The sequence below is a fragment of the Centroberyx gerrardi genome, chromosome 5 (assembly GCF_048128805.1).
Source record: "Centroberyx gerrardi isolate f3 chromosome 5, fCenGer3.hap1.cur.20231027, whole genome shotgun sequence".
In the NCBI taxonomy this organism is placed as follows: domain Eukaryota; kingdom Metazoa; phylum Chordata; class Actinopteri; order Beryciformes; family Berycidae; genus Centroberyx; species Centroberyx gerrardi.
In genome coordinates this window covers 14,338,645-14,353,996 of record NC_136001.1, presented here as the reverse complement: position 1 = coordinate 14,353,996, position 15,352 = coordinate 14,338,645, and the positions used below count along the sequence as shown (strand labels likewise).

The 15,352-nt window shown below is 41.6% G+C and overlaps 2 protein-coding genes across 3 annotated transcripts; both read left to right on the top strand.

The window, feature by feature from the left end:
• The first annotated feature begins 333 nt into the window (after positions 1 to 333).
• On the top strand, positions 334 to 5,961 carry lmod1b (leiomodin 1b (smooth muscle)). 2 transcript variants are annotated; one of them, XM_071903913.2, is made up of 4 exons: positions 334 to 389; positions 573 to 885; positions 2,222 to 3,991; positions 4,075 to 5,961. In XM_071903913.2, exons 2-4 carry the CDS (start codon positions 598 to 600, stop codon positions 4,099 to 4,101), a joined length of 2,085 nt encoding a protein of 694 aa, XP_071760014.2. In that variant the 5' UTR covers positions 334 to 389; positions 573 to 597; the 3' UTR covers positions 4,102 to 5,961. The 2 variants fall into 2 exon arrangements, with proteins under 2 accessions (XP_071760014.2, XP_078139951.1); XM_078283825.1 differs by having other exon boundaries at positions 368 to 885.
• Positions 5,962 to 9,087: 3,126 nt separating this feature from the next.
• timm17a (translocase of inner mitochondrial membrane 17 homolog A (yeast)) lies at positions 9,088 to 14,747 on the top strand. The gene is made up of 6 exons (XM_071903888.2): positions 9,088 to 9,152; positions 10,259 to 10,358; positions 11,718 to 11,781; positions 11,943 to 12,071; positions 12,527 to 12,637; positions 13,824 to 14,747. Exons 1-6 carry the CDS (start codon positions 9,127 to 9,129, stop codon positions 13,898 to 13,900), a joined length of 507 nt encoding a protein of 168 aa, XP_071759989.1. The 5' UTR covers positions 9,088 to 9,126; the 3' UTR covers positions 13,901 to 14,747.
• Positions 14,748 to 15,352: the final 605 nt, after the last annotated feature.

Genomic DNA, 15,352 nt, shown 5'->3' with positions numbered 1-15,352 from the left:
AAAATAGGAACAGCTTGTAAAAGAAAGCTGACACTTCTCACTTGGCAGCAAGTGTCATTTTAAATTCTTAGCTGTTTGCGTTTACAGTCTTTATTAATTAAACAATTGGAAACCGGTCTCAATAGCAACATGATTTGTGTAATAGGAAGTCTGGCTGTGTAATACCATGGCCTGGCATCTCTGTAAACCTCAGCCCTTCCCATTGCCTTTAAAGGAGTGTGTACCCTGAACTAAATATGGACATGCACTTTCACAGGATTTCAAAGAATGTCCCAGCCTCACAGTCCACTTTGATGATGCGAGGCTCTTGCAGTCCGTCACTGGTACCCCTAACTGCAAGGCAGCCTCCTGTGAGTCCAGCCAGGATTGATGCCTCTGGTGGCTTTTTGGTGAGCAGGACAGGACAGGACAGCAGGACATCATCTTTGGCCTATGGGAATATTCAACTGCTTGCTATAGGAGAGAAATAACAACACAGTAATCTAATTTAAAAAAAGGGATATACTAACACCATCACCACAACCACCACCCCCAAGATATCCAATTTCTCTGTTTTTTCTCCACGGGTGTAGCCTTTACCCCAGATTTTAGGCAACCATGTCCAGGAGAAAGGTGAGAGGCTTGACCCGTACGGGCCGCCAGGTGAGCGAGGACCCGGACCTGGACAACCTGCTGTCCACCCTCTCCCCCGAGGAGGTGGAGGAGCTGGAGAAGGATATGATGAAGGTGCCAGACCTCGACCCGAATGAGGGGAAGATCATGGACCAAGGGGAAGGCCAAGCTACGCAGCCACCTATGACCAACAATGTCCGGGACGCTAAGCTGGACGCTCGACGGGAGGGTGATCCTAAAGGGAGGCTCAGTCAGAGAGAACAGTCATTTGAGGTATGGTTGCACCGTCAGTGAATGAATTGACCCCTTATCCACTTTGGTTCAGTTTGACTCATAGGAAACACCCATGAGTGTTTTGTAATTTTTATGAATGTTGTGTAATTTTTATGCTATTTTCTCCTGCCTCTCATATTGTTTGTATGTGGGCTACTTCCACTAGTAGTTTTCTGAGTTTTTTGTTTTTTTATTTTTTATGAAAATGACCTGCAGATGGGTGAATTTAGAAGAGTTTGGAAAAATCAAATGGCAGTGCATGCAATTATGATTGATGGACACAGCACTACATAGCATCCACTGTCCCAAGGTATTCTAATGATAGCTTTCATGTGATATTTTTCAATTTGCTTGTAGCAAAATGCCAACTGGACCTCATGCACACTGAGTCCATCGGCTCATAAATAGTGGTCCCCAGAGTTGGTGTCTGTGCCAGGAAAAACACTGTTCCCCCCCCTGAGGCTTACTTACAGCCATTTCACATTCTTAATCATCTTCTCACAAGTGGAGAAACAGCCTCTCAGAAACAAACACAGGCATTATTATTATCCTTGTGTGTCACGCTATATAAAAGTTTTTTGTTCATAGCCTCTGACATGCAGAGCCCTCCCTGGTAGGGTGCGAGGCAGCCAGGTTTCTAGCAGTTTGCTGTTGGCTGTGTTTAAAGGAAAGGCACTTCAGTCGATGGAGCTGCGGCCCTGTGGAGCTTCTTAATCCCGGCCTGATGGAATTCCTTGGTTGATTGCTCCTACGCTCACTGCCTTTTAAGGATACATCTGCCAGGGCCGCGGCCTCACGCAGCAAAACAGATGGAGAGCTCACAAATCAAACACTTAGCTAGCTACTCTGTCTCTCTCTCTCTCTCTCTCTCTCTCTCTCTCTCTCTCTCGCAAATGTATCCCTGTACTGTAAAATGGCTCCTGTGTCCTCTTGCTCGCTGTAAACACACATGCTATATAATGTCAGGTAGAGTGTGTGTGTTTACAGTAAGCAAATGGATGGGGAGCCATTTCATAGTGCAGGAATACACTTGCGGAAGCATTTGCATGGTTAGGTGTTATATCACTGGCTGTGTCATATGTTTTTATATGTCTAGGAGAACATGTTCTGGTTCACTTGAAGGCATAGATAGCTAATAAATAATCTGAAATCATGACAATTTCAAGAGGTCTTTAAATTTTACCTTATACTGCAGGGAAGGCAACATACCAGACTAATACTGCCCAAAAGTTTGATTTACATAACTCTGGAATGATTTGTTTTTGATGTTGGCAGATAGATTCACTGCTTATTTATTGTCTGACAAAACTCCAATATCATATTCCTTCTCCTGCAGGGTGAGCCAAAGAAAGAGAGCCGGAAGCAGGAGTACCTGAGGAAGATGGGCCTGAGTCAGGAGGGGAATGATGACAAGAAAGGAGGCTTACGGAGACAGGCTAGTGTCTCGAGTGAAAGGGATATTAGGACGGAGGACAGAAACAACAAAGGACCTGAATGCTCTAGAGAGGAACGAAGCAGGCTTTCGAGTAGATACAGGAAGCAGGAGAGCAGGGAGAGTGAGGTGAAAGACGAGATCAAAGAAAAAGAAAAATATGAGGACAATAAGCTAAAGGATAGGAGAGAAAATAGAGAGAGCACAGGTAGCAAGACGAAAGACATGATCTCCAAGTTACAGGAGAAAAAGGACGATAGAGAAAAGGAGAGAAAAGAAGATTGTAGGAAAAGAGATGACAGCAAAACGAAGGACATTATCTCAAAGCTACGAGAGAAAAGTGAGAAGGAGGTAAGCAAGGAAAAAGAAACAAAGCAGGATATCAGGAAACGAGGACTTGTCTCTAAGATGGTGGAGAAGCAGAGCAAGGCACAAGAAAGCCAAGAGAGTAAATTAGAAGAAGAGAAGAAGCCTAAAGGGGATGAGAAAAAAACTGAGGATAAAGACAAGCCTGATGTCAAACTTGAGCGGCAGAGGTCTGAGAAGGGTGATAGCGATGTGCAGGTGAAAGATGATAAGGCAGAAAAAAGAAAAGAGACAGCAGAGGAGGTGAAGCATAATGACCACGTGAAAGAGAAGGACAGGAAGATTGGCGCAGAGAAGAAAGTAGAGGAGAAAAAGGAGAAAGAGGATAGTAAAGGAAAAGGGTCGAAACCCAGCAAAGCCGAGGAAACCGAAAAACTCGGCAACTGTGTGGCCAACAAGAACTCCAACAGCAAGGCGAAAGAGGAAGAGGAGGAGGACGAAGACTCTAGTATGTTTGACGAGCTGATGGAGCAGGTTCGAAGCAACGACCCCTCCCTCCTGGAGCTCAATGTGAACAACTCAGAGGTCATCAAGACTAAAACACTCATCCAGTTTGCGGAGGCCTTGCACAGCAACAACCACGTTAAGACATTTGCCTTGGCCAACTGCCGCGCCGATGACCATGTGGCTTATGCCATCGCGGGAACCCTCCGCAGCAACAAGACCATCACCAGCATCAACCTTGACTCCAACCATCTCACCGGCAAGGGCATCATCTCCCTCATCCAGGCGCTGCAGCACAACGCCACCCTCACCGAGCTTCGCTTCCACAACCAGCGCCACATCTGCGGCGGGAAGACGGAGATGGAGATGACCAAGATCCTGAAAGAAAACACCACCCTGCTGAAACTGGGCTACCACTTCGAGCTGGCCGGGCCCAGGATGACCATGACGAACATACTGAGTCGCAACATGGACCGGCAGAGGCAGAAGCGCCTGCAGGAGCAGAAGCAGGCCCAGGCCAACGGGGAGAAGAAGGGGACGCTGGAGGTCCCCAAGACGGGCGGCGGAGGCTCTCTGAGAGGCTCGCCCAGGGCTTCCCCCAAACCCTCTCCCATACCCTCACCTATGCCGTCACCGAAGCTGACACCCAAAAGGGGAGCCGGAGGTCCACCGCCGCCTCCACCTCCTCCCGGCGGCGGACCTCCACCTCCTCCTCCTCCCATGCTGGACGTAGACTCCCTGAGGAACTCCCTGACCCCGGTTTCGCAGAGGAAGCTGGACGGAAAAGGCCCAGGCGGTAGTAAGAACTCAAGGGACCAACTGCTTGCCTCTATCAGGGGAACCGATATGAAACAACTCAAGAAGGTATGTAAAGACGGGTGTACGGATGAGCTTGTGTGTCCACGGTATATTCACACATACTTACATTTGCGCTCTGTCTCCCACAGGTGCCGGTGCCAAAGTGGTTGCAGTGATATTCCCATTGGAATGTAAAGTGAAACAGAAGAGAAAGGGAGAGCAGGCATCTCACCACAGGTCTTCAAGGAGATAAACTCTACATACTGTAACCCCCATATGCAGATCTAATACTATGTCATAGAACTGTGCTGTGGGACAGATGGAGACAGCAAGGAAAAGGTGAAACATGAGATGCCCATCGGTTGGATGAGTAGCCTTCACTATGAGTTCTCCCCTCAAACACTGGACCAAAAGGACACTATGGAGAATGAGTGACGCAGGGGGTTTTCTAACAGCCAACTGCAGAGAGTGCCATGAGTTTGTGGCTGTTTGTCTTCCGTTCATATTGACGCTTTGCCTGTTATTTGCACTAGATTATATGAAGCTGATCATATAATATGTTGGCTTGTGTACGCGTTGGTTGAATGTGAGCGTGGTGGGAGTGTGCGGTGAGCTTAGTAAGAGATTCAAATAACTCTTTATAAATTCTTCTATACAAAAGTCTATCATTGATATAGTGGACATTAATTTGACCGTTTATTTATTTGTGGAGAGGGAATCCACTTTATGCTTGTCACTCGGAATTCTGCACAAACCAGGGAATTCTGAAATGGCATAAATATCAGGGAATTAACAAAAGTGGGGGGCTGGCTTAAGACATTCACACTGAGTAAGAAGACACAAAACAACAACAACAAAAAACGGAGCAGTGAATCAAGGTGGTTTGTGATGTGTGTGTGTCTCATTGCCAAATCTCAAGACATCTCAGGCAAAGTTTAACACATTGGAAAGCAGCCCAGTGGAATCCTGGTCTATGACGAAAGACTGCAGGATGAGAGTTATTATTATTATGTATATTTTTTTATCAGGAAGTAGGAAAGGCTGTCCTTTAGTTTGATCTGATATTCTCTATTATTCTAGGGTGGGTGTTTGAATATCTTACTTTTTACGTAATACATCTACATGTCTTAACGTTAGGGATTTTGAAAACCATTACTGGCATATATCAACCCTATACAACAGCCTTGTTGACGTATGCCATACTTTTAAGTGAATGTCATTTCTAAACTATTCTAATGTGATAAAAGAAATCAGAGTGGCAGAGCGGCTGATGACTGTTGTGTGTGTTGAAGAAGTTCCCTGTCATATTTGATTACACATGCCGTACTTACAGAGCCTGTGTGTCTTCAATAAATATTCTGGTATGTATGCAGTGACAAGTCACAAGTGTAATGTTATAAACCTGATTAAAATCACTTGACAAGTGAGAACAATGTGTATATAAGATGAAAGAGAATCTGTCTGACAGTAAAATCTATAAACCTTTTGCAATATTTATCAGTATGATAAAGCAAGGTGTATTTCTGTATTAATTTCCGTTCAGCTGTCATTCATTTGTTGTTTTTATGCTCTTCATGAAATTGCATGAGGCTGTTCATAATACACACAAGTGCTGCCATTATGTACATTCCACTTCAGATCTAGTTGTTGCTAGGAAGGCATAATAGACTATATGCAGAGCCATGATATGTATCCATAGCCAACAACTATGTGAAAGTTACCCTGCAGCATAAATAATAATCTCTTTTAAAGGTGTTGTTCTCCTGCAGCACTGCTTCTGAATGATGCTAATTTGATGAAAACATAATTTCCTAGCTGTACCAAAACAGGACCTTATATATCCAGTAAACCCATGAAACATTTATCATAAGACCTATATGTCCCTGACCTTGAATATTCAGGGGTCTACGCAATCGGAAAAGATCCTGAGGCTGCACCTCATGGGTGTACGATTCAGAAGTGAGAATGGACAATGCCGATCTGTTCCGAGGTACAAGATGTAATGTTGATACTAATAAAAGGTCTGTGTATAAATAGTGAGCGCTGAGGAACACAACAATGACTGATTTTGTAATTCACTGCTGTGATGTGTGAAGAGTGCTGGCCTGACTTCACGATGCTAAATGGAGTGTGACATTTCATTTGAGTTTGTCTCTATCATTATCCATCATTATATACAATATATACAGTATGTATATGTCCTCCTGCAACCAACAAAGAACGTTATGACTCTGCTGTTTGTTCCAGCACACCGTGTCCAAGGCTGCAGGGAAACATGGGAGCAGTCCCCAGACCAGCCAGGCAGCCAGGCTGCCAGCACACTGGGGGTTCAGAGAGGGAGAGAGAGGAGAACAGCAGCAGGCCAGTTTATGTCTCCATCGCCCCGCCGCAGCCTCTGCATCCATGAAATGCCTATATTTGGTCATTTCTCAATGAGGACTTGCTCTGCAATTCATTCCTTTCCCGTTCCTAATAATGGGCCGCGGGCCAGCGGTCTGTCTCTCGGCTGTAGCTCCCCTGACCAACAGCACTGATCTCAGATGGAGAAAAGGGGGAAGGAATTTGAAAATGTTGAGATTACTGGTTGTTCAGTGCCAACAAAGGGGATCTGAGGAGAACTTGCAAGATCAATTATGCGCTGAGAGTAATTTTGTGGACATTGAAATATATGCACATTTCTTAAACACAGCATGGTCTGTAGTTTGGTTTCTGCAGCAGGTATATGGTTTATCTCTGGTTTTAAAGGTACTGTATATCTAGGTTCCCTCGTCTCTGTAGAGATAAGAGTTGTGTTGGGGAAATTACAATAGTGTAAAACACTTTAAGTTTGCAAAACATCTTAGGAATTCAAGAGCTATAATTACCAACGCCCTTTTGGATAGTTTGAAATAAAAAAAGAATAAGTATAGGCTATTACAGTTGTGAAACAAATTGTTGCTACATCAGAGATTCTTCTGAGATGATATTTTTACTGGTTCCACATCATATGTTTTGCTTCAAGATTATTTAAATCGATTTAGATAGTACACACTTCTTACTGTTGATCTCTATTGAATCTACCTTTTAGATAGACAATAATCAATCACTGTGTTAAAGTGATAATCTGCAAAATTGATTGATTTTGGTGACACCTTTGGTGATAAGTGGTTTGATGTTTTGCCCTTAATGCAGACACTGGCCCAACAGACTGTAATGATAACAACAGTCAGCATAGACTGTGGCTTCTTATATTTCTTCTGCTTTCTTATATTTATTTCAAACCAACCACTGTTTCTGTCTTTCATGAACTGTGTAGGCCTTGAATCATTATTGTATGGTATCAATTGGCAATAGAGAGTAGCAAAATGGACATTTATTTATATTAAAAGGTTGCAGATTATTCCTTTAAATTCTTTCCAAAACTAAAAATCTTTTCAGATAGGAGTCCCACATACAAAATCTTCTCATTATAGTAATTGTATCTTATTGTGTAAGATATGTATGTGCATTTGAACACATGACAATCATATCTGCTATGTTGCTCAAAACACCTGTCAAACAAAAATGATCTTTCATGGAAATCCCTTTGTTATGTCAGAAGTGTAAACCTTATCTGGCCGAGTTTGATGATTAGGCTGCAGCTGATCTCTTATTTCTGTTGCAGAGGTTTTATTAATGTGAAGGGGATAGGGATTCCCAGACCCTGATACAGATACGCTTTAAACCACAGACCCCAATTTGATAAAGGTTTTGTCCCTGGGAGCCCCATTTGAGGAGATGTATTTTTGTTTTCTGCCTGCACTGTAGGTAGGGAGATAACAGTGGAGAGTGAACCCTCTGATCAGAAAAGTCATTACATACTCTTCCAGTCTTCAAGTGAATGCAATAGGGGAGAACAGGGTAAAGTGCATTTTGTGCTACTATGGCAAAATAAATGTGTATTTATTTGAAACAATAATTGTTATGTATACTTAAGGTTGTTGGACATCCTTAAGTATACATGGAAACTAATTTTGGAAACTATTTTGACACAACTTACCCCAGTCTACGTGACAGTGGTGCACAGCCCATAACAAATAGATGCCTCATACAAATGGCTTAGATTGATGTAGAGAATCAGCTATTCATGATATGAACGGGTGGGTTGCACATTAAAGGCATTTGAATTCATTGTATCTGTTACATAATATATTCATCCTGGAAGACGTAGATGCATTAAGGGGTAAGTTGAGCCCCATGTGGGTAAAATATTACACAACACCTATATTTTTTCCTTTTCAGTCCTTTCATTAGGGCCTTTCCAGCATGCAGGTACAGAGAATCTGTTTCTTCATTCTGTCTCTTCTGAGAATCGTCCATTTTTTTCATCTATCGCATTCTAACAATGCTTACTTTTACTTTAACATATCATGGTGGTAGTTTGTCTTATTCTGAAAAGAATAACAATGCACAACTTGGCTCAACAAGAATATTAACACAATGTTTGTGTTTGTTGATTTTCTCAATATATATCTTCAATGTCATTCTGTCTATCTTCTGTTTGCCTCTGAACAAATCGACCTTGCTTGGCTGCTTTTTAGATCCTCCAAGACGGCTGAACCTGTTTGTGTTTGTAGTCTCGTAGCATAATGATATCTGCGTAATATTAGAAAATACCACATGAGCACATATATGTTTTTAAATTAGATTGGGGTAACTAGCACTGGGGCTAAACTTGCCCCGGTGCTAGTGGCACATTTTACCCCACAACCACCATTTTGACAAAACTGCTTCACCCAGCCTAGTCCCACAGTTATGCTAAGTTCATGACATTATACTGTACAGTACAAATCTACTAATATATAGCCTAATAAAAAGTATTTTTTTTTTTTACTACACATTTTTTTCCAATCTAATTGCAAGAATCATGATATGTTTACCATGATGAAATCACTTGACATAGCAAAAATAACATTTTTAACCACTTTCTCCATGTGCTCCCTTCAATCACACATTCTGGGAAATTAATTATTCTTCCTAAATCTATGATCACATGATTAATTTTGTGTATGGCTGCCTAGATAGAAAGGGTGGCTCATCTTACCCACATAGCCTACTCAACGTTTGGGAACCACTGGAGCTGGTAACAGTTTTGTTTGAAATGCCCCTTTAAGAAATTACGTAGTGTCGTTACGTAGAGTTGTCGATAAGCGTGACGTCAGAGGGAACAGCAAAAGAACAAAATGGAGGAATATGCAAGGGAACCATGGTGAGTCTTAACAGAAATATAATATCACTGTTAGCGGTGTATGTTGAATCTCCTCAGTGAATGTCTTTAATTTAACTGGCAGGTGAAGCTAGCCTAAATATTTATACAGTACAGCGTGTAGCTTCCGCGAACCACGTCAAACCCGGCTAGCTAGCTAACATTAGCAGAAATGCTAACTCTGTATAGCATTGCAGTGGCAATGTCTACTAGCATTAGTCCTTCGTTGCGATCACGTTGTTAGTGACCTTGTGGGCTTGTTAGATTGTTGCTATGATCTACCCACTTGGCTTACAAGTCATGATTGGATCTAAATTATTCCAGTCATTGAATTTGTACAGCTATTGTTAAGTAACTTACACTGAATTGCAAGTCCCTCACTTTTAAATGTTAGCTGCCGAGTTGAAATGAGTGAGATCAGGCTGTTGCTTTAGCATACTAGCTAAGTTAGCTGCCTAGGGGCTATCTGGTGATGGCTGGCTGATGATTGCACAATAACAAACTTACGGGGTACCTTGAGTAAAGTCCGATTAGACAACGTATTTACCACTGTCTATGTCGAGTTAGGGTATTTGGTTTTGCGGTATTTCGAGTTGATTTGATGTTTGTAAGCATGACCTGTTATCAGGTGACTTGACATACCTGTCAGAACAAGTGTGACCAGGCCAGGAGGTTTCTCTGGACTGTTCATATCTCGCTTGTAGTTCTGTTGTAAAAGATGGCTTTTACATCCAAATGAGCTTCGTCAAATTTCAAATGTAAATATTAACTAAAAATTAGCTTTTATTCTTCTATTATCACCCTCGGTCACCCATATGGGGCAAATCAAGACTGAAGCTGAGATCATGGTGTGTGTAACACGTGAATGCAACTTTAAGATAGATTATCCTTGTAACAATAGCATAATATAACTTAAGACCTAACTACCTCAGACCTGTAAAATGTATTCTAATTTGCTTCTTGTTGATGTTGTTGTTGTTGATGTTTTATTGTTACTGTATATGTATGTTTGTGCACCAGGGAACAGATTCATTTCCTAAATGGATAATAAAGTTAAACTTGACTTGACTAATAGGGAACCTGAATTAATGATTGTGCTATTCTTTTAGCCCCTGGAGGATTGTGGACGACTGTGGCGGTGCCTTCACCATGGGGGCCATTGGAGGGGGAATATTCCAGGCAGTCAAAGGATTCAGAAATGCACCTTCAGTAAGTTCTGTCATGTAGATAAACACTGTACTTACAGCCTTGCCTTACTGCCTCATTCACAGACCACTTTAATTATTTAAGACATTCCTATACCAACTGTAATGTATCCAATAAGCAGTCACAGACTCATTTAGCTGGTTTCTGTAATAGTTGTAGGTTGGAGACTGGGTTGATGCCTGCTTGGAGCATGTCGTGCACTTGACACCTATTTTTATTTATTGTAAGAGGGTTAATGGCACAATTAGGGCTCTCTGAACAAAGGTGTTGTGCTGCCCTATGAAAGCAGTTTGATTTCATAAGAAAAATTGCATGGTTTTTAAAGAGAAGTAAAGTAATCTGTGACTTTTATTGACCTCTGTTTGCAACCAAGGAATAGCAACAATTGACAGGTCTCTGGCAGATCCCCCACTCCCCACCCCTCCGGCCCCTTGAGCAAGGGAGGCCAGTAATTGACATAAATAATAAAATCACCTTTTCAATAGAGACGAGTAAACTGGCTAATTAGAACAGAGATTCAACAGAAGCATCTAGTGAAGAGGTTATAAATGATGATGCAATATACTGTAATAATTTGTGTTTTTGACTTGAGAATGAATTATCTTGTGACCTGTCGCTTGCTCTTAGCACCGTCCTCTGTTGTTGAGCGGTTTAAAATGTGTTGTTGATGGGGTGGGGGGTCTGTTTCAAAACACAACATGGGCTGGAAAGAGAGTTTTAAAAGCCATAAATCTCAGCACCTGGCAAAGTAATTGTTGAGTCATTGGTCTTGATCAACAACCCTATCAATCCTCCATAGATATATTACATTCATTTTGTGCTGTTGGACAGTGAAAGTCTTACTTACCGCACCTTTTTAGGGTAAGATAGTGCAGAGAATATGGATTAAGGAAAAACTTGCCTTGAAGTATGTTTCACTATAGTTACGCCTAGCCTTTTTTCTTTTTAAAGTCTTAAATGTATCTTTGGCATAAATAAGGTCATTTCTTATGACATAAGAGAGTTTCCACTCAATTTGAATCCAATCACATGAGTGTGCCCTTTCTGTCAACTTAGTCTCATCAATTTGCCTGCCATTTTTGCCCATGTAATACATAAAACAGTGAGAAAGAGCATAATAGAGGTAGGCTAACTAATAAGTTGGCTACTGCAAAAGGCTATAGTCCTGTCTTCAGGATCAAATCTGACAACCGAACCATGTTTCCTGTCCCACAGAATTCCATCAAATGTCATGCCCTATTGCCATCTCTAGTGGTTGCAAAGCCATAAAAACTAGTGACATTTACCTTAAGTAAAAAAAAAAAAAGGTGGTTATTCTGAGTTGGCGAGGAATTTCCATTGATCTGTGTTGCTCTCTTGTAGGGGATGAACCACAGAATGAAAGGCAGCATGACTGCCATCAAGACCAGAGCTCCACAGTTGGGAGGTAAGAACAACTGTTGAATTTGAATGTCGTCTGACTCCCGTGAAAGGAATAAGCCACTGATGAGTTCAGCAAAACGTATGACAAGGCCTTGGCCTAACAAAGTGGAAAGCTTGTCTTACTGTTTCTTATTCAGGTTGTGTGAATTCTTTTTTGGGTTGCAGGTAGCTTTGCAGTATGGGGAGGCCTCTTCTCCATGATTGACTGTGGTTTGGTAAAAGTGCGAGGGAAGGAGGATCCCTGGAACTCGATTACAAGTGGGGCCATGACTGGAGCTATCCTTGCTGCAAGAAGTGAGTCAGATAACAACATAAACAGATGCTGGCGCTCGGGTCTACGTGACAGTGGTGCACAGCCCATAACAAATAGATGCCTCATACAAATGGCTTAGATTGATGTAGAGAATCAGCTATTCATGATATGAACGGGTGGGTTGCACATTAAAGGCATTTGAATTCATTGTATCTGTTACATAATATATTCATCCTGGAAGACGTAGATGCATTAAAGGGCTCCTGTCAAAGGAATTAAAAAGCAGCATCCAAGTGGATCGACCTGCTAACTAAACTACATTTATTTTTATTAAAACATCATGAACATCATTATTCTTATCCTGAGCCATAGTGTATCTGAAAACAAAATGATGAAAGCTGAACAATATGGGACCTTTTTAAAGCAATGTGTAAAGCTTCCCTGTTGAAACTGCTTGTTTGTGTGAAGTTATACATATATTCCCTGTTTTCCTTAGATGGACCAGTAGCCATGGTAGGCTCTGCAGCCATGGGGGGCATTCTGCTGGCGTTGATAGAGGGTGCTGGAATCTTGCTTACTAGGTTTGCTTCTTCACAGTTCCCAACCGGTGAGTGATACTTCTGACAACATCAAGAAAATGGGGCGTTTGTGTCATCGAATTTATTCATACTACAGAACAGAAGGATTTTGTGTGGAAAGATAACACAATACATGGAGTTAAGAAGTTATAAATCAGACCCTATTTACACCTGGTTTTAAAATGAAGTCTGTATCTGGATATCTCATGTGGATGAAGAAAAACTCATTGTAATTCAAGGATTAAATGCACACAGCACGCATCGCGGTCAGAATGTGATTGGATCTGCCAGACCACCTCCGGAGGTCTGGCTCACGTTATGATTGGATCTCAGCCAGAGTCAGCCAGGTGTAAATGCAATCCCCATTAGTGAGAAAGTATCCGGCCACGGGATAGAAACGTCATCACTGCAGGTAGAAATATCAGCATTCACAGCAGCTGCAAACACGATTGTCGTTTCTGTTGCTTCCTGCTAGAGTCGTAAAAGACGACCTCTTCCGTGGCAAAGGAAGAGTACAGTCTGTACAGTGGCATCACCCCTGGTTACCCTACACCTGTCATGTTTGATTTTGTTGACAATAGACACACTTACCACCTCTCGCCTGCTTTTCTGCCAAAATATTAGATCCAATCATAATGTCGACAGAATGCAGACAACAAGAAGGAATATAAATACCAGGTGTAAATGCAAGTGTTTGTGATCAGATTGCTCATTATCCGGATAGCATATCCAGATGTAGATCACATTTCAATACCAGGTGTAAACGAAATCAAAATTTTAGGGTATTGCACACATTAGACATTGATTGATAATGCCTAACAACTGTCTTATAGACCAGTGGTTCTCAAACAGGGGGGTTGGGACCCCCCAGGGGATCGCAAGATAATTTTGGGGGGTCGCAAGATGATTTATGGGATAGGAAAAAAAACATATTTCTACTATACAAATTTATTGTCGTGTAATTTTTCAGATTTTTCTCAAATTTTAGCTTTTATAGTTTTCAGCCTCTAGTCCTCCTCTGATAATCAAATGAAACGACCTGAAAAGGGAAAATCATTTTTAGGTAAACTGTTCACCACTCTGCATATGCAGCCCATGATGCAGGTCGCGAGTTGGCATCGCTTTGTGTTTAAGGGGTCACGATCCAAAAAGTTTGAGAACCACTGGGTGGCTGTTATCTCACTCTGAGGTTTACTGTTTGTTTTCTCTCACCAGGACCCCAATTTGCTGAGGAACCTGCCCCTGCTCCCATGCCCAGTCCCTCATTCGGAGACTACAGACAATATCAGTGAGAGGACCCCCCCCCCCATTCTCATCCACTAGGCCTTTTGAATTCCTTGCTGAAGTTACAAAGAAGAAATGGAGATGGAAAAATACCACACACCAAGCAACTGCAATTGCACCTAACTTTATGGACTGTGTCAGAGAAGTGAAGGACAAAATTCATCTTTATTTTCCTTCTTTCAGGAGCCATGTACAGATTTGCCTTTCGCCATCCTCAGCCTTGTTATTTGCATCTGTTTCACCTGACATTGGTTAAATATAGATATTTGGGGACAGGGAAATGTTATTTGTTGGCTTGTAGGGTGGCATGTGTTATTCTATTCTGTTCATACATGTACCGCATGTAGCCTGCAAGTGGGAGTTCAGGATGGACAGGCTCCAGATGGTGTTGAAGGACATGCCACAGATGGACCTTAGTGAATTGTACAATGTCTATCATATGTGTATATACAGTAAAAGATTTCCGCATGCATTCAAGTATATATTGCTTATTTGCCTTAATGATGTCATCTGCTTGGGCTGGTCATTTACATTTGGCTGGACTCTTTATGATTTTATTCAGAGTTATGAAGGCAAACATCCATTAAGTTCAATACTATCCCTGGGATATTAGATTTTTTACAGTGATTGATTTATTTATTTTTAGTTGTAAAGAGTTGTACCAGATCGTTTTGTCATATGTGATAGTTTTTTAATGTCCGACACCAAGATGTGGAAAGGACTGCAAAGGCAAAGGATGGCATTGGCAGTACAAAGTTATGGACAAACTCAAGCAAGGGGTTGATGCATATTTAATCTGTATGACAGATTGAACTATGGAACAATAATAAATAAATAAAAAAAAGTTGTAAAATGTTTCTGTTGTAGCCTTTTGAATACAATTATTCAATTGGTTCTAGACTGTAAAAAAATCTTGAGTGAGAGTGAGGATGAGATTATTTGTAACTTTTTGAGTGTGCCGCACTTTTGCCACCACGGCCCATAATGCATGCAGCCTGAGAAGGATTGCTCATCCCCCCCACTAGAGGGTAGTCCACACAAAGATATCCTGTCTAACATTGCTCTTTTTTTCTACACAACATTGTGTAATTGGCTGTTTAAGCATGTGTTTACAATAGACACATAAGGGAGCACTTTCCTCTCATTAGCTCACATTCTTGTAACGTGTGTGTGTCACACACCTGTTATCTTTTTGATCAGGCCTCTGAAGGCACTCTGCCTAATTATAGGTGGACACTGGATGAATGGGTGGATGGAAAGGACCTGAGGGCTGCAGTGCTGAACATGATGTAACTTCCATCTCATCCTTATCTGTTAGAGCTCTGGGATTATTTAGTCATGGAGCCTGTAATAATCTCAGATCATGTTAAAATGATTAGGGATAACAATTCACACAAGAAACAAAAAACAACTTACTAATTATTTTGCATCTGTTGACTGACAGATTTCACCAGAAAGTT

What these genes read in the sequence shown, in the direction of transcription:
- lmod1b (XM_071903913.2), top strand. Translation starts at nt 598, where the DNA reads ATGTCCAGGAGAAAGGTGAGAGGCTTGACCCGTACGGGCCGCCAGGTG. An exon ending in AGAGAGAACAGTCATTTGAG is followed by an intron (nt 886 to 2,221) that starts GTATGGTTGCAC and finishes CTTCTCCTGCAG; the next exon opens with GGTGAGCCAAAGAAAGAGAG. An exon ending in ATATGAAACAACTCAAGAAG is followed by an intron (nt 3,992 to 4,074) that starts GTATGTAAAGAC and finishes TGTCTCCCACAG; the next exon opens with GTGCCGGTGCCAAAGTGGTT.
- timm17a (XM_071903888.2), top strand. Translation starts at nt 9,127, where the DNA reads ATGGAGGAATATGCAAGGGAACCATG. An exon ending in GATTCAGAAATGCACCTTCA is followed by an intron (nt 10,359 to 11,717) that starts GTAAGTTCTGTC and finishes GCTCTCTTGTAG; the next exon opens with GGGATGAACCACAGAATGAA. An exon ending in TTCTTCACAGTTCCCAACCG is followed by an intron (nt 12,638 to 13,823) that starts GTGAGTGATACT and finishes TTCTCTCACCAG; the next exon opens with GACCCCAATTTGCTGAGGAA.